The 18,019-nt window shown below is 50.7% G+C and overlaps 5 protein-coding genes across 5 annotated transcripts; 2 read left to right on the forward strand and 3 right to left on the reverse strand.

Annotated features, from left to right (window-relative positions):
* Nucleotides 1–97: 97 nt before the first annotated feature.
* On the reverse strand, nucleotides 98–1,096 carry LTHEOB_3008 (Alpha beta hydrolase fold protein; the record flags this gene model as incomplete). Its single annotated transcript, XM_035511884.1, has 1 exon — nucleotides 98–1,096. One exon carries the CDS (start codon nucleotides 1,094–1,096, stop codon nucleotides 98–100), a length of 999 nt encoding a protein of 332 aa, XP_035363734.1.
* A 1,893-nt stretch (nucleotides 1,097–2,989) lies between these two features.
* Nucleotides 2,990–3,586, forward strand: LTHEOB_3009 (RNA exonuclease; the record flags this gene model as incomplete). Its single annotated transcript, XM_035511885.1, has 1 exon — nucleotides 2,990–3,586. The coding sequence occupies one exon, from the start codon at nucleotides 2,990–2,992 to the stop codon at nucleotides 3,584–3,586; it is 597 nt and encodes a 198-aa protein (XP_035363735.1).
* A 450-nt stretch (nucleotides 3,587–4,036) lies between these two features.
* Nucleotides 4,037–5,359, reverse strand: LTHEOB_3010 (Glycosyltransferase family 2; the record flags this gene model as incomplete). The annotated part of the gene is made up of 4 exons (XM_035511887.1): nucleotides 4,037–4,156; nucleotides 4,219–5,148; nucleotides 5,236–5,302; nucleotides 5,349–5,359. 4 exons carry the CDS (start codon nucleotides 5,357–5,359, stop codon nucleotides 4,037–4,039), a joined length of 1,128 nt encoding a protein of 375 aa, XP_035363736.1.
* Nucleotides 5,360–6,468: 1,109 nt separating this feature from the next.
* On the forward strand, nucleotides 6,469–8,782 carry LTHEOB_3011 (Acyltransferase protein; the record flags this gene model as incomplete). The annotated part of the gene is made up of 5 exons (XM_035511888.1): nucleotides 6,469–6,674; nucleotides 6,749–6,803; nucleotides 6,900–7,257; nucleotides 7,670–8,693; nucleotides 8,764–8,782. 5 exons carry the CDS (start codon nucleotides 6,469–6,471, stop codon nucleotides 8,780–8,782), a joined length of 1,662 nt encoding a protein of 553 aa, XP_035363737.1.
* A 3,452-nt stretch (nucleotides 8,783–12,234) lies between these two features.
* Nucleotides 12,235–13,163, reverse strand: LTHEOB_3012 (uncharacterized protein; the record flags this gene model as incomplete). Its single annotated transcript, XM_035511889.1, has 3 exons — nucleotides 12,235–12,663; nucleotides 12,711–12,875; nucleotides 12,933–13,163. The coding sequence occupies 3 exons, from the start codon at nucleotides 13,161–13,163 to the stop codon at nucleotides 12,235–12,237; spliced, it is 825 nt and encodes a 274-aa protein (XP_035363738.1).
* Nucleotides 13,164–18,019: the final 4,856 nt, after the last annotated feature.

The following is an 18,019-nucleotide window of genomic DNA, read 5'->3' on the forward strand; positions in this document are numbered from 1 at the left end:
ATGTACATAGCAGCCTTCCGGTTGGTCGCCCTCTCAGTCTGCGTGCTACCCAATCAGTGCATTATTTCAATCCGACCTTGTCATGTCCGTGACACTCTCAAACCTTCTCCCGCAACATCCTGCAAACCCAAGCCGTCCTCGTCTGGACCGACATCTTCGCAATCGCCGCCTCCGGCACAATCACATCAAACCCATGCGGCCCACCCGGCCAAACATGCAACTCCGCCTGCACGCCATCGCGCCACAACCCCGACGCATACGCCACGCCCTCATCGCGAAACGGCTCCGTCGAGCTCACATCCACATACGCCGGCGGCAGCCCCGACAAATCCACCGCCCTTGCCGGCGCCGCATAATAACTAACATCCGCCCCGCCCGCCTTCCCCTCCCCAAGCAGACACTCCCACGTAAACGCATTCGCCTCACCCGTCCAATTCCCGCTCCCATCCCCCACCGCATACTGCCGCGCCGACACGCTGTCGTTGCGGTCATCCAGCATCGCCACGCCCACCACCTGCCCGCACAGCGCCGGCCCGCCCCTGTCGCGCGCCATCAGCGCCGTCGCCGCCGCCAGCCCGCCGCCCGCGGACTGGCCTTCGATCAGGATGCGGCGCGCGTCGATGCCCAGCTCGGCCGCGTGCTCGCCGATCCATTTCAGCGCCGCGTAGCAGTCCTCGACCGGCGCGGGGAAAGGGTGCTCGGGCGGACGGCGGTACTCGACGGAGACGAGGACGGCGTCGAGCGTCTTTATCCACGGCACGGCCATGTCGACGCCGGCGAAGCGGTCGCCGGCTGTCATGCCGCCGCCGTGGATGTGGAGGATGCAGGGTTTGGGAGTGGAGGTTTTGTGGTGGGCGAGGGAGAAGATGGCGAGGGTGAGGTCGTTGCCGTCGGGTCCGGGGATGGTGCGGGAGGTGTGGACGAGGTCTGGGTCGGAGAGGATGGCGCCCGTGGCGGGCTCCGTCATGTCCACGAAGAATTGGCGGATCTTGGGGATTCCGGATTTGGAGGTGGGGAAGAGGTCGGTGGGCATCGGGGGGAGGAGACTGGATATCTCGTCGTCGTATGGAGGGCGGGGGAGTTGGTTTGAGGGCATGATTGTGATCGTTGTTTTCGGTGTTTGTTTTGCAATTGATTTGATTGATGTGCTGGATAGTAACATGTCTTTCTACCAAGACATTATATTGTACTGAATTTACAGACATTTCGGATTTTATCTGGCCATTTCACTCTAAAGTCCGTACATATTTGTCAGTAGAGGCCAGGTTTAATTTGTACGTCCTCGAAACGTTGCAGGTAAGGTTAATTCCGGCCGTCTGTGGAGCTCCCTCCGGCTTCCCCGGAGCTGTTTGGTCAGGGATGCAAGATGTACGCTATTACTACAACTCACATGATAGAAATTCAGTACCAGTTTGAGCTGCGGGGGATGTTGGAGACGTATACTTTGCTTACCAATTCTTCCGAAGTTAGCCGTTATAGGCACGTGCCACATCCGAAGTTGGCCGTGTCGCCGACAACCACGACCATCCAAGAGGGCCACTTTAAGAGATCATGTTTATTTTTCTATAGTGTGCAAAGTAACTTTGATTGTCATTCTTTTTGGATCCTCAAAGTCTCAAGTGATATGCGCTGCCTTGTCCAAAGCTTGACAAAAAAGAATATTTCAAACTACGTAGAACGAGTCGATGCAAAGTATAGTTGAAATCCGTAAGCATCAAACTGTAAAGGCTTGTTTCTTCGTTCATTCCACTGGCGTCCCTTACACCAAAAAGGGCTATGTTGCATATCTTGGCTGAATGGTTGAGACAAGGTACTCCGCTTTTAAATGCGGAACTGATTGGTGAGCGTGGCTTTGCAGTGCTATTGCAGGCGCATTGTTGATCTCCGTTGTTGCCTACCAGCTGAACGACCAACAATAATTGCCATTTTATGGCTGTGTAGGCTGTGCAGGCTGTGCCGCATGTCTGCATTGCCACGTCACTGTTATGTAGGCTGCAGCCTGCGCCGCATGTCTGCTGTGCCACGTCAATGTGGGGGTTTGCATTGCATCGGGGGAGGCACTTCACCTCTTATATATTCATCAGCCCCATTGCAAAATCAACACGAATATCATCAACATTGTTGACCAGTACCTTCAGTTCTGCATCAATTTCTCGAGCTAAATAAAAAAGATTCCCAACACTACCAGAAGAACCACTTTGAAGCTTCCTTCTCAACAATAGACTGAAGCACCAATGTTGCACAACGATCCGAAATCCAATGATCTTCAGTATGATAAACCGGACGTCTATCTATCTTTACTCGCAAGACTTACAGTGCGACAGGCAGGATGAAACCTCACACTCAGATGACGCTGCAAAAATTCTCGACCATCTCACTCAGCTAAAAAAGCTCGTCCTCCCCGAAGAAAGTCTGCAAAGCCATGGCTATATTCTGCAATCTCTGTCTGGAGACGACTTGGAGATGAAGAAGCGCTGCCAAGGCTGTGGTAAAAGTACTCTGTCAAATGCCATTGAACAAACGAAAATCACTGGCACTAACGCGCTTCAAGCAATGTCACAGTTCCGAAAGAGAGCATCAAGAAACAAAACTCCAGATCAGCCTAAAGTACCAGAGCAGATATTGGCTCTGCCGAGCGAAGATCCACTGGAGGAGATAGAAAACCAGAGACCTGATCAGGACAGTCAGCCCACACCCAAAGTTAGAGAGCCTGTTATAAGATGCAGGTTTCACAATGGTGTGGTCAAAGATAAGGTAAGTTCGAAGGTCTCTGGCGTTATAAGGAGTGGCGCGAGCTTACGACAATTGCCTGTTCTAGATTTGGTCATGTTGCGGGCAGAAACCATCGGCGGACCCCTGTTCCGGCAGCGAGCATCACATCCCCCGCCAATACCCAAAAGGCGAGCTCGAGCGCTTCTGGAAGATAGCGCCTACGCCAACACCGGCTTCGTGCAAAAGTATTCGGCTGGCTGTCGCCATAGACTGCGAAATGGGCACCGCTGCATCCGGAGATTCAGAGCTGATCCGCGTCACGCTGGTGGACTATTTCACTTCCGACGTCCTCCTTGACAGTCTCGTATTCCCTAGTGTTCCCATGCGAGATTTGAGAAGCCGTTTCTCAGGCGTGACATGGTCCGAATTGTACAAGGCGCGCAAGGCACGCACGTGCATTTTTGGCCGCGAGAATGCCAGGAAAGCGGTGTGGAAGTTCGTCGGTCCCAACACCATCGTCGTTGGGCATTCGGCATATAACGATCTCCTTGCTCTGCGCTGGGCACATACGACGGTCGTTGACACGTACTACCTCGACGCGCTACAGCCTCCGAAGCTTGACATCAAAGATGCAGAAGATGTTAAGCAAGCATCCAGCGACTCAAATGAAAACGAACCAACCACCACCTCCGCCTGTGCTTCAGATCCAAAACGGGTGCCAAAACGCCCTTCGCCAAAGTCTCTGAAGGGTATGGCATTGGATAAACTCGGGCGTGAGATTCAGACGGCGGGGAAACAAGGACACGATAGCCTTGAAGATGCTATTGCAACGAGAGATTTGGCACGGTGGGTTGTCTACAACGCTCAAGTTTGAAACAGGCGGAATTAGCAAGTGATTCGATCCAAAACCTATTTCTGCTTCGTTCCGATTCCTTGTTTTTTTTTTCGGTTATCCAAAGCGATCAAATTATTGAAGGACTTTGACTTACCTGTAGCTGCTGGCGTCGTTACTGCTATGGATCGGAGGCTGCCCGTGACCGGTTCGATTAAAGAAAAATGAAACGAGTAGAAAAACCAATTTGATTTAAGTATCTATTTCGAAATTACGTAGAGCATTCCGATGCTAAATACTATCCCCCCAGTAGCAGCACAGACGCTTTCGCTGCCAACAAGAGCGATGCTCGCTGAAAACTTGCACACTACAGCAGCTACCATTCCTACCCAGACAGACACACAGATGAAGGGCGCCCAGGTGTTTATCAGCGCTTGCAATAGCGTCTTGAGAGCTGATTCCTCCTTCACAGCGTTGTCCTTCTGTGCCTCATTACCCCAAGTTCCATCTAAAAAGGTTGCAGATGCCCAAAATACAATCGGGGGTTGGGGAAACTGCAAGAACACCTGACTTGCGCACAACCAAGGCCACCGCCGCCATCCTGCTCCTCGTCTCGTGGCCGTGTAAATGGAGCAGAGCAGCATCCGTGCGGTGATATCAGCAGGGCTTGTCACCGTAGTCCCGGCGCCAGATCTGAGGTAGCGGATGACGATCCAAGCCTGAAGGTACGGACCTGCTATGCGGCGCAAGGCGTAGAGTGCGAACATGGGGTTCCGCGAGGTCAGCACCCGCGGATGCGCGATCGTCTCCAGCACAATGGCGCGGCTCCAGCGCACCTGCTGGACGATCCACGTAGCGAAAGTGGAAGGTGCATCCGTCATGACTGTGGCTGCAGGGTGGAAGGTGACTCGGTAGCCGCGTGAGAGAAGCAGCGTGCTTAGATGGCGGTCCTCATTAACGATCGGGCGCACTCCGAGAAAGGTCTGGGTATACCAGGGCAGGAGAATATCGGAGAGAGCAGTGGTAGTGAAAGCAGCGCACGGCCCCGGCTGACAGTCGGTGACATCGAATGCTGAGTTTTGCCCAGATGTGAGAGCGAGGTCTGTCCAATATGTCGCGCTGACCAGGCGGGTGATGGTGGACTGTGCCGCGTTGTGGATCTGCAAGGCACCGCACGAGCCAGCGATGGTAGGATCCGCAGCCATGGTGGTCAGAACCCGGTGGACTGGGGCAGCGGTGGGGTCGAGGTAAGAGTCGGAATCTGAGGACCAGACATAGGGGATGTCCTGTGCACGTGCGATGGCAAGAGTAAAGAGGAATGCGGTGAACATGATGTCCTTCTTCGACACATGTGGCTGAGTGATGCAGATGGCTTTGGCCAAATCACCGGTACCCAGGTTGTCGAGAAGCTTGAAATCATGGAGCACGGCTGCAGCTCGCCGGACCAGGACGCCGAAGACATGCTCGAGGAACTCGTCTTCGTCTAGTGCCTGACTTTTGTCGCCGTGTGACCTCTGCACCTTCCAGTCGTCGATCATCCGTGCCGCAATGGCACCGAAGGGCTCGTCAAGTTCGATGACAGATACATTGGTTGCGCCGCAGACCTGGTTCGTGCGTCAGTCAAATTTGCGACAGTGTAAGTAGCAGCGGGCCGTACCGCGCGGGACGAGAAGGTTATTTGCTGGACGTACACTCTCGGCCAACTCTACCATCTGCATATCTTCCGGCTCATTGCCATCAATGCCAACAACGAGCGCTCTAATCGTCCGGGTGCCATCATTGCGGTAGCTTTCCAAGCACTTACGGAAAAGACATGGATCTTCTCGGTATCCAATTACGGTGGCCACGCAGTCGGCGCGAGCAACACCTTTCTCTCCTAAATCTTCCTGATGCTGAACCCGCTTATACCGTCGCTCCTGCTTATAATAATTCAGCTCGGAGCATATGATCTGGAAGACGCCTTCGATAAGTAGTGGAAAGCCAAATGTGTAGCGGGCAATGACGATAAAGACAAGTAAAATAGTAACAATCAACGACAATACCCGCACGGTCTGCGTTGAGGCGGTGCGGAGTTGAGAAAAGTTGAGTGCCATGACTGATTGATGTGGCGGAGACTCTCGAAGAGAAAGCGATGGGGGATTGCGGTGCGCGGAGCGAGTGCAATAAGTAAGGCGGCAGACTCATCGTCCTCCGACAATACCTGAGCCAGAAAATTCTCTGTGCCTACCCGAGTATCTGAGGCGCCTTTCCATGCACCTCTGACTCAGTAGTAGTCCAGCCAAAGGTGCCAAATATCAGCTGACCGGTGCAGAGTGCCTATATGGGGAGGTCGCCACACGCCATTGTATGAAACTACGGAGTAGTGTTTCGTAGAGGCTCGGCATGGAGTTGTGGAGCAAGGCCGGACCGATCTCACTCGGGATAAGCGCCGAACAATTGACTTTTCTATTCCCGATCGGGTAAGAGGAAGGAGGCTGGTATGACATAAAATGGGATCATGCCATACCATGTTACATTCCCCGCCCATCACTCTTGCTGTTCAACCCCAACCTCCTTCTTCATCAACGACTATAATATCTTCAGAATCATGTTCTCGAAGGCTGTTCCGGATGCTATTAGTTTGTGGCGAGCGTTTTGCGGGCTGGCTGTCTTGACATCCCTGATGTGAGCTGAGGGTCCCCATTGAACCCCAGAAACAAGGAGCTGAAAACTGAGAACTCCAGCCATCTCTCAATTAGCCGCTCGAAAAGCCCAGAACTCTTCCCCCACTATCAGAATCCCCGACACTTGATCGCAGGTCAGTGCTTCGTCATCCTTTTTAGCTAGTGCGGCGAACTCCGAAACTCCGAATACACACTCCGGGCCCGGACCTACCCATTTGCCGCCGAAACTGAGACATCATTCGTACTCCAGGTCGATGCCGAATGCCCAACCTAGCCGCCTTGACGTTCGACGACTTCCCCGGCGAGAAGATTGATGAGCTTCTTGAGCTCCTGGACAGGTGGAACGCCACGGCAACTTTTTTCATCAACGGGCCATACGACCCAAGCGAGCCAGTCCTGCAGGAACGGATTTTAGGTCCCCGCTTGCAGAAGATCCATAACGCAGGTCACCAGATTGCCTCGCATACGTGAGTCTAATCCCTGCGAATGTCCGTTGGTCAGCCGGTCTAGATGCGCTAACAAACTTAATGTTCACACCCAGGTATGACCATGTCAATCTTCAGACCGCCGATGCACCTGCTATTCTGAACGAGATGGTGAGTTGAGTCCCCACCTTGTCGCAGATACCTTGGACACGGCGACATCTGAGTCGTTGTTCCAGTCGGACCGATGCTGATGATCTTCGCATCCAGACACTGCTGGACCGATGGTTAGCAGAGGTGTTAGGCGTGACAGCTCCGCGATTCATGAGAGCCCCGTACGGTGAATGCAACGCGACGTGCGCGCGGACCCTGACTCTTGCGGGGTACAAAGTGATCGGCTGGGGCTTTGATACCGAGGACTGGAAATATGCCACTCCGGAAACGGTGCATCGCAGCATCGCCAAGGTGCACGAATACATCGGCCAGTTCAAGGAGCGCAAAATTGTCGACATGGCGGCAGACATCGTACTCATGCACGCATTTATCAACACCACCGTCACCACAGTGGCGCCTGCCGTTTTGGAGGCCTTTAGCCGCGAAGGGCTCCGGTTCGTATCAGTGGCCGAGTGTTTGGGCTATCCTCAGGAGATGTGGTATCGGTAACCGGGACTGAAGTTTAATAATTTTACCGTTGGCGCCCGAGCGGGTATCTGTCCGCGGTGAAAGCTTTATCTTGAAAACCCCGGCCACCCGTGCGGCGATTTGCCGCCGGAACGGCCACGCCAACTTCATACAGTTAAAGCAGAATTCTTAAAACCTAAAACTCCGAGACTCCTTGCCTCGGCTACCGAATAGGCGCACGGACATGAATCTTTGCATTGTCGTGCTCTTAAAGATAAATATTCACTTTCTTTGCCGTGAACATAATTGATCTCAAACCATCAGCAGTGCTTGTACACGATTGTTCTCAAACATGGAAAAATCACTTCCTCTACATGATCCATCAAAACCTACACCAGCTGGGCGCCCCGCGTCTACAGCTTGGCTCAATGGCTTGCGTGGCATGGCCAGCGTCATTGTCGCCCTCAATCACTACCTCTACGGCGAATTTAGCGCACCGTGGCTAGGCTTTGGCAGCAGTCCAGAGAACCGCTACCTCCACCAACTTCCATTCATCCGCATTATCTGGTGCGGCCATGCGATGCCACCAATCTTCTTCGTCGTCTCCGGATACTGTGCCTGTTATTCTGGCCTCCGGCTTCGCGATGCCCAAGACTATGCAGCAATGGCAAAGAGTCTCTCCCATTCTGCTTTCCGCCGCGGCCTGCGTCTCTACCTCCCTGTATTCTTCATGAGTGCACTGTCGCAGCTTCTTCTTTTCTGCGGCCTGTACAACTGGCGCTGGACCGAAACCGCCCTAGTACCGTGGCATGCCCCTATAGAGCATCTCAAATACCTGGCAACATACCTGCTGGACATCACCAACCTCGTCTACCTTACCGACAATCCGGGCCTCAACGTACAGTTTTGGGTTATTCCCCTGGAATACATCGGCTCGCTCACCATCTACGTAACGGTCCTGGCGCTGGCTGGTGTCAAGGCTCATTTCCGCCCGGCGGTTCTCGCCGCACTGATTGCTCCTTTTGTGTATCGTGGCCATTACAACACGTACACATTTTTGGCAGGCCATTTGATTTGCGAGATGAACCTTCTACACTCCCAGCGGGGAGGGTGGCGCTTTGGCCGACGCGTCAATGCTGCACTATTCTTTTTCGCTTGGTTTCTTATTGGTCTACCCGACAACTACTTTGATACCCCGGGCTATTCGTTCCTCTCTGCTCTCGAGCCGTCCCCCTGGGGAACATACGCGCAGCAAAACTGGCGAGGGCTCGCCGCCATCCTTTTGGTTTTCAGCATGAGCAATGACATCCGACTTCAGTCACTGCCCAACAGCCGGATCCCTCAATATCTCAGCACCATCTCGTGGGAAATTTACCTCAGCCACACCATGATATATCGTTTATGGCGGAACCCGCTCGTCAACTTTTTCATGAGCTGGTTCGAGTACGCCACTTTCGCAGGAACTTGGTTTAGCTTCGCAGCAAGCGGAGTAGTGATGGCGACGATAGTCCAGTGGGGCGCAGAGCGATTAAAGATGATTAACAATAAATTATCAGAGCTTTCAAAGAAGGCAGAAGGGAATCTATTGATGTAGGATACATAAGAAAAAGGAGTAGGGCATTTGCCGATGACTGTTATGGATTAAATCCAGTACAAGAGACCTGGTTGATTTGTTCTTATTGGTCTGTATATTCATGGTGATAAAGAGACTTGCTGTTGCGGTCGGATGACCCAAAGGGTTAGGCGCCGGCGTATGAAAGTCCACCCAACCATGTAGCTTAGCGATGTCGGCGAGCGCAATGGAAATTGCAGCATTGGTTTAGTGGTGGCGGGGGCCTGCCAATCAGGTCTGGTGATTGGATGTTGGGGTCCATGTGCAACGGAAACACGGGCCGGAACGCCCCAGGGTCTTATCAAGCATTGGGTCGTTTGATTGCTTCCTCAGCAGATCTGCGTTGATGCGCCGCATCACCAGAACTCGCAGATTTTCGTCTGACCCACAAGTCAGCGCTAAATATGTATACTGCAACGCCGCAGCATGCGTCCTTCCCAGCTCGGAATAGTTGCCTGATGGTTGCAATTAGCATGAGTCTTGATACAGAGTCTATTAGTTGGCCTTTAAGGGTCATATTTGTGCTCTCTATTTTACACATACTTGATGCGCTTTTGGGCAGAGGAAATTCGCTTCAGTGGAACGCTCTTTGTATCAGTTGCAGGATTGAGATCGTCTGCTGATCAGAGAAGTGGAGTAACCGCGACCCCGCAACAATACTTATCGCATTGCATAGCGCCACTTTCTTACAGCCGAAGTTCCGCCAGTGCTGCCTGCATTATCAGCAGTCCAGAGATCCGGTGGCTATATTATTTGCGCGCCTTGCTGAAAAATTCACTTCATTCATTCAGTGCCTCCCCATCGAAAAAGCCACGACAACGTTCTTCAGTTTACGCAATAGAACATGGCTTTCGAGGATGATGAACAGACCCCATTGATCAGACGTGACAAACAGGTGGACCAAGGGCGTTGGAACTCATCTACATTGAACGCACTCCGTGTAGCCGCCACCTTCTGGTCTTTTATCATTTCGGGGTTAAATGACAGCCTGTACGGGGTGAGAATCCTTCGTCCACTACACGTCATCTTCTTGCTAATAATATCACTCCTCAGGTTCTCATTCCACGGGTACGGTTTGACTGTCGCTTCGATTAAAGGTTACTCTTCGCTGACACGGGGTATAGCTGGAGTCCTTCTATGGCCTCAACCACACGACTGTTTCTCTGCTTTTCCTTTCGCCAGTCACTGGCTACATTATCGCCTCCCTTGCAAATCATTCTCTCCACGTTCGCCTCGGACAGCGCGGCATTGCCTTGATTGGAGGCTCTTGCCATGTGATAGCCTACGCCATTGCAAGCACGCACCCACCATTTCCAACCCTCGTCCTCGTCTATACGCTTGTGGGACTGGGCAGCGGAACAAAGCAAGGAGCATGGAACTCGTGGGTCGGCGGATTACAAAACCCGAACGAACTACTGGGTCTCCTGCACGGCTTCTACGGTGCTGGTGCTACTATAATGCCCATAGTAGCGAGCGTGCTCCTCAGTAAGCGGAACTGGCAATGGTTCGAGATTTACTACCCCTTCGTAGCTGTCGCTGCTACCGATATGGCGTTCTCTTCCTCCGTCTTCGCGACGCATGACGGAACCGCGTATCGGGAGAAGAATGGGATCCAGCCTGAGGAGGAACATACTCAGCACCGAAGCATGCGTGGACTCTTCGCTTCCATCAGACGCAGCCAGACTGTCGCTTGTCTCAAGGAAAAGGTCGTGCTGCTCAGCAGCGCTTTTCTGATCACCTATACCGGCTCAGAAGTTGCGCTTGGAGGATGGATGGTCACGTTCTTAATGGAGATCCGACAAGGTACAGCCTTTGCTTCAGGACTTGCCGTCAGCGGGTTCTGGGGCGGGCTCACCCTGGGCAGGTTTGTGCTGGGTTTTGTGACGGCGAAATTGCTTAACAGAAAGGGATTTTTTGGCAGCATGAAGTTTGTTGTGTCTTTCTATTTGGCCTGCGCAATGGCCATGCAGCTACTGTTCTGGCTGATACCGAGCTTCGTCGCGTCCGCTATTAGCGCCGCATTTCTGGGTAAGTCCTGCCAACTCCGCAACCGTTCTTCATCAAGCTCATTAATGGAACAGGCTTCTTCCTCGGTCCGTTATTTCCTGCTATTATTGTAAGCCTTACTACAGTCCTTCCAAAGTCGTTGCAAGTGCCTGCGGTTGGCATTTGCTCCGCTATTGGAGCGTCTGGGGCATCTTCGGTACCATTTGCCGTTGGAGCTATAGCGCAGGCCATGGGAGTGCAAGTGCTTCAGCCTATTATTTTTGCATGTCTTCTACTTTGTTTATTGCTTTGGGCTTCGTTCCCCGATCCGGACTCTCCGCTCGTTGATGTTGGGACTTCTTGAGAGAAATCATATCGCCTCATGCTGAACCTAGAGCAGTATTTCTCCTTCTTTTTTCTTTTGCATCCGTAGTTATTGCATAAAAGGGAGCGCGACCAGTTGGCTTAGAAGTAGCGACAATTTAGAACAAATTAAGACTACGATTGAATAAATTGAGTCTTCTCCAGTGTCACCTTGCATTGCCCATTTCATTTGCAGCGAACGGTAAAGCCGAGGGCCATTTGTATCGTTGACATTATCTATAATATTGAAAATGTTTCATCTCCAGCCCAACCGGCTACACTCTCATTCTCCAGCGCTTGCATTGTGAAATAGTACGTCGGCAAACAGGTCCTGTGAACATTACACCCCAATGACTTGATTTTGGAGCATAAGCATTCTACTTCGGGAGTTGAATGTGGTCATGCTCCTTGCCACACACGCGTAGCTCGCCCTCCCACAACTCTTTAAGGCATTGTTATATGAGTTGAACGTCCTCGTACTCCCTGCAAGTTTGAACCAGGGCTCGCAACAAGCGCAAGCGGATTGACAAGTGGCAATCAATCGGATTGGCAAGCGGGATTCTGAGGCCGCTTGACAGGGGTTTCAAGCGTTTGTCAAGCGTTTATACGTTATAATTAAGAGAAGGGACCACCGGGTAATCTCCTAGCGGTTCTTGAAGAGTAGCAAATACAAGAAAAGCATGTAACAGGCCTCGGTAATTTAATTCACGTGTGCAGATCACGGAGAAGCTGGATGTATCTACCCATCCGCTCATCCCGCAACCTCTCTTTCTTCCTCTTTGTACTTATATTTATACTTGATAGCAAATCAGGTCTTTGCTGCTTCACACAAAGAGGTGGCTACTCCACCCATCTGAATGCCCCTCGGGAGGCCGCTAGCCAGTACAGACAGATGTTAATACAAACACACTCCCTCTGGGTCGTCATGCCAGTTCAACATTTATGACCATGAACCTCACCAGTGCAACGATACATGTTACTGCCGTCTACTATCCGGTCTTATACCGTAGCTGTGCCATTATATTACACTACGACGGATGGTCCCATCTGTTCCCACAACGCAGGACCTGAATAACTTTCCCCACCAACAAGGCCACCCTCAAGAATGCCAATCCATCTGTCATATCCTGCAGGATCGACTATGGATCTATTAGCAGTAGCTGTGAAAGTGTAATTTCCAAGCGAGCCAGCGTCAATGTTAATCTCATAGCCTGCGATCGTAGCGTTGTAGTTGTCCGGAAGTGGATACTCGACACCTTCACCGAAGGGGCGGACGGTCACACCCGAGCAAGCTGAGTGGATAATCTTGTTATCCTGTGCGATATACGCGGATGCGACGACCTCGTTCGCCGTGTCGAGGTGGTAGAACCACACGACTGATAAGCTCCCAGCTCGGCCGTGACCCCAGTACCATTGATTGAGATAAGCGATAAAGTTGAAAGGCGCCCAATTCTGCGTCGGTTGAGTAAGAGTTGATAATGTAAAGTGAGTATTCTTACCTTGTCATGGTATCCGGAGCCCTGGAATGCTAGAGTTGTTCCGTTGATCTTGAGGTTGACGGAGGCCTGGGAATCAGGGATGGCGTTCACCCAGTACAGGTCCCAGTTCAATTTGAGAGTTTCACCATCAACAGCGGGGCCGCATGGGCCGTGTGCAGGTGCAATCTATTCATCCATTGTTAGAACCAAGCTAGATTAGCCCACAGTTGTAATAATAGTTACCGATTGCATGCGTATATCGCCGGAGATGCCAAGCTCGGGAATGTCCATTGTGATGATGTACTCTGAAAGATCTGGCGCTCCATGCCACGAATAGGAGCCATCCGATGCCACGCCGGAAGAAGCAGCGCCAACTGTTGAAACGAAAAGCTTTTCGCGCGGGAGAATAAATTCGCTGGAGGTGCCATTTTCGTAGGCGAAGTTTAATCTGAGATTGAGATAGTCGTTTGCCATATATCCAGCAACAGGTTGAAAGACGACGGCGGCGCTTGCGTCAGCAGCCGTTACATCGAAATACCACCATTCGTATGAGGTTGAGTTTGGTTGCTGAATCTGTACGCTGTCTATACCATTGTGTGATGCGGTCGAGCTAAAGGTGGCGGATCCATTGACTGGTTCGATTGGAAGTACAAAGTTCTCGGCATACGGACGTAGAGCGAAAGCTAAAGAAGCATAGTAGCTAAGAAGAATAAGGATTATCATGTTGAATGCCAAGATACACAGGATTTGGTGGAATTGATAGGCCTGCTTAAGATGAGTTTTTGAGAGACATAGACAGCATTTATAGTTAGAGGTAGGCCGAACAATATTACTACTCGGCTAAAACATATTCCGGGTTTAACTCAAGACCTTACTACTTTTTGTTACGGACTAACCTCCACAGGGTGAGGAAATTGAGGATAACCCCGTCAGGAGCGGTCGGTGCTACAGCACCCACAAGGTGGAGTAGAGGAGACGGAAGGAGCGGTATCTCCCTGAGATAATCGAGGGTCTCCAAATATAACCGTGGACTCCCTGTGATAACCATGGGTTCCCGACCTCCCTGTGACAACCATGAATTCCCGACCTCCCTACGACAACCATGAATTCTCAACCTTCCTGTGATATCTACGGATTCCCTGAACCTATCCGATTAGAAAGTCACTTCATATATACAAACCACACTCGCTTACAGTAGATAGAACTTTAGCAACAATTCAGCATCATTGTCAATAACACGGCCTTTACACATATAGTACTCTCAGTCGCATTACATGATCACCTCGATCTTACTTCTTATATCCCACATAGAGAAACCCCCTCGATAGGCTTTCTTTCTCTTCGGTGTTCAGATTGTTAGAGGTAGATGCTCGCCGTTACACTTATACATTCTAGATGTATACTACAATTACGTATCGTACAGCGTCTTATCTTACCTATATACACTAGGCTTTATATAGTTTAGCCTGCTCCTAAATACCGCTGACTACCGCCTATTACCGCCTATTACCGCTAACTACCGCCTACTACCGCCTGCTACCGCCCACTCCCGCCTACCAACTATAAAGGTAGGTGGTACTCATCGAGGGTTATGGTTTTGTAAGGGTTTTCCTACAAAAATTAGCGAAATTCCATTGAGTGGCAGTGAATGAGGTTTACCTTAAGAACCATGAATGACACCACTGATGGGCGGGCTTGCTTGCTGGAACACTCGGATAACATCTTGCGGGAGACGATGACAGCGGCAAAGCCGCATGGTCCCTTGTTAACACGACCATCCCTTTTCATTGATGCGTCGCGCTGGTTAATCAGATTGCCAGGGTCGTCAGTGGGCTAAGGAAGCCGTTTCAATCTGCAGGAGTGCGAAGACGTTTAAATCACGGAACAATGCCTTAGAAAGTTGTGGTAGGGCGAGCTACGCGTGTTTTGGAAGGATCATGACCAAATTCAACCCCCAAAGCGGGATGCTGATGCTCCAAAGGTGAGGAAGGAAAGGCTGAGTAGCATCAGAGGAAATGGGAATTGTGAGTTGACATTGTCATCGAATACATGAAGCCGTGACATGATGTTGGTCGAATGCAGTGGGAGAGGTCGAAGCGGAGTGGCTTGGGGCGGATTGCCGGGGAGTGAGAACAATATTGACCAATTTTGAGTATAATGACTTCGTTGATAATCTTCAAGTCCCGTTTGTAGTTTCGACAGTAGTAAAAAAATTTATCTGGGGGATGTCACGCCAGCTCTTGATTTAAACACCATAGGGTAACTCGGGATCATGGAGCGCACGTATGGGTGCTGAAGCGGGGCTGTAACGTATGATCGAGGATGGAAAAGCGGGGTTACAACATCTGTGTCAGATGCTTAGCAGAAGATCGGCCTTGGTCTCAGCTTTGTCAAAAAAGCAGCTCGCAATGCTCGCTGATATTGGGATTGATCAATTTGCTTCAATGCGGTAGGCTTGGTTCGGAGGATCGACACACGTCACCGCCTTATAAGGTCTCGCACAGCTGCTGTCTAAATTTCGTTTGGTTGCCTGGCTGCTTCTGCGACTCCAAATGGACGGCTGCAGAAAATGGACCCCGCTCGAGCTGACATGCAGGAGGGCCGGAGTCCTCCGCATCAGACCCGTGATAGTTAGCTCTTTGCCCCCCACCATTATCGGTCTTCCGCTTCTCCGGAGGCTGAATTTCAATCAAGTGTAATAGAGGTGCATGTAATTCTTCCTGCCTTGGGCCGCCTAGCCGTAGAAATGGTAGCATCAGGGATTCCTTTAGAGGCGGCGCACTCAGTCCTGCTTCCGATATCCACCGTAGTCTTACCAACGACGACTGTGGACCTTAAATCGGATATTGAGCAGCGTAGACTTGAGCATCAAAGAGCCGCAAATGGCACTTGTAGAACACCACATGATTCCTCTACGCTAGGGCCAGCTCCACAAACAAGAGTACCACGTCACTCTAATAAATTCGAAGATAGTCTTCGGGATATCAAATACAACTTTGGTTTCTACAAGGCTGAAACCTTTAGTGGTATGCTTCTTCTACAACCGACCATTATATTCTACACTGGGCGAATGGTTTGTGCTCTATAGCGTTTTTCACTGAGCTCTACAAATTAAAGCATGGTGGAGCATACATACAAGTTGTTTGCCGATATAGTATCTCGCACAGCAGATCAAGTTGCGGGGTGTTAAGGATTCAACTTGTAGCTATCTTAGGTCAAACACCTGGTTACACTGCGGAGAGTGGCTGTGTAATTCAGCTTCGGAGGCCGCACTAATACGACACGTCCTCTGTGCTCGGCTATACAGCTGGAGAAAGCAGGTGCCACAAACCAGAAAGCCATGCAAGATGCATGATAGTAAACTATCCGTTGGTGGGGTCTCAATATTCTGTAGTGTTGCACAAGTCTGGGTGTTGTAACGGCGGCCAGAATGTTCGCCCCAAAGACCCAAGAATGCCAAGTCCGGTCTGGGTTAGCTTGCTTTTCACTTCAAGAACGGTAACACAAGACCAGCTCCAAGGTCTTTGTTCCGCCTACTAGTGCCCCTCAATTCATCGATGACACTCTGCAAGATTGTAGAATGCGATCCACAAATACCGTCCGGAATCTTGGGTTGAAAAAAGGAAAGATCAATCAGTTATACCTACAAGGACTGAGACGATAATGTATCCAAAATATGCAGGCAGGATGGTGGGTATAATACTACATTTCTACAGAAAGAGGCAAGTCTCCGAAGCCTGCTGCCGACATCATAAAATTGGGGAACAGGACATTCAGAATGGTAAACGTAACCTTGTCTTTAGAAACGGAAGATGAATTGTGATTTTTGCAAACGGCTCTTGCGAGGTCGAGGTTTGGATTTCCATAGCACGAAAAAAAATTGCATGGGTTCCTCACGGTCGTGGTTCATAACGTAAGAAAGAAAAGGCTTTAAAACTGGTCCTGAACTCTTGAGTTGCTCGTGTGTGGCTGAGACACGGCAACAGCTAGCTGAGGAAAATCAACAAAGCTGAAATTGGACGCCTGTTGCTTTTTCTTGAACGCATTTACGGACCCCAAAAACCCACAGCAAATGCCAGTATTGGAAGGGTGGAACGTTTCGCATCGATGATCGCAAGAAAATGGACGGGAAAACAAGGGCAGTGATCTACTATTGTAGCACACTGCCACTCCTGTGCTCAATTATAAGCCTAGCAGCTACTATCCTCAGAACCTTCCTTCGATTGTGCTCTCATTCGGCCACGATGTCAAACTTTTAACCTCAGCGCCAACCCCCACTCGAATATCTTCCCATTTCCAACAACGGAACAGCACACACTTCTGACCGACTATGCACGACCTGCGTTTCCTTCTTAATGTTCGCACTCTACCTCACAATGCTCTGTGATGAGTGCGAAACATCTGACTACGGCCACGTAAAATCATATCAGGACACGAATTTCACTGCGGCTCAATGCGACTTATGCAAAGCGTTGATCGAAATTGAACAGGAAAAGTTTGCAAGTCGCTATAACTGCTCGATGACAGAAGCTCACTATCGCCTTCTTGCAATAAAAAGAAAGAGGAGGCCTTGCCGAATGGTTCTCGTTCAGAATTGCGGTCTTGTTGAGGTGCGAATACAAACAACGGAGACCCTCTTCTTCACCTTGCAGCTCTCCAGTGGTACTTCTAATATATCAAGTTAGCCTAGACGGTTACTGAACCTTTATCAGGCCCCCCGCCGTTTCAGGAAACTTCAATTTTCTGGAAGGACATCGACCATAACCCCGACTTCCAGATCGGAAAACGTTGGATTGAAGAATGTTCCACTTCACATAGGGATTGTTCAACGGGACCAAGATCCGCAACCTTTCCAACCAGGCTCATCGACACAAAGGCTGATGAGGTAGGGACAACAGACATACGTATTGTGGAATCTGCGGGCCACACAATGTCTTATCTTGCACTAAGCCACTGTTGGGGAACGACCACGCCTTTGAGAACGACCCAGGAGAACCTTGTCCAACATTTGCAAAAGATACAGTTCAATAGCCTGCCCTCAACATTCAAAGATGCAGTGCAAGCTACGCGCGAACTGGGCTTTCGATATATCTGGATCGATTCTTTATGCATAGTTCAAGACGACCCGTCAGATTGGGCGCACGAGTGCGAGGGGATGTGCGAGATCTATCGCAGCGCTACCGCCGTCATCTGCGGACCTACTGCAGGCAACAGCGCAGCGGGCTTCTTACACCCACGAAAACCCTGCAAATCAATGTGTGTTACCTGCACATATCAGGAACCGACCACAAGACGGCAGCAGAGTACTACATTCAGGCTCAAGCTCGGGA

Source organism: Lasiodiplodia theobromae (assembly GCF_012971845.1).
Source record: "Lasiodiplodia theobromae strain AM2As chromosome Unknown scaffold_7, whole genome shotgun sequence".
NCBI lineage: Eukaryota > Fungi > Ascomycota > Dothideomycetes > Botryosphaeriales > Botryosphaeriaceae > Lasiodiplodia > Lasiodiplodia theobromae.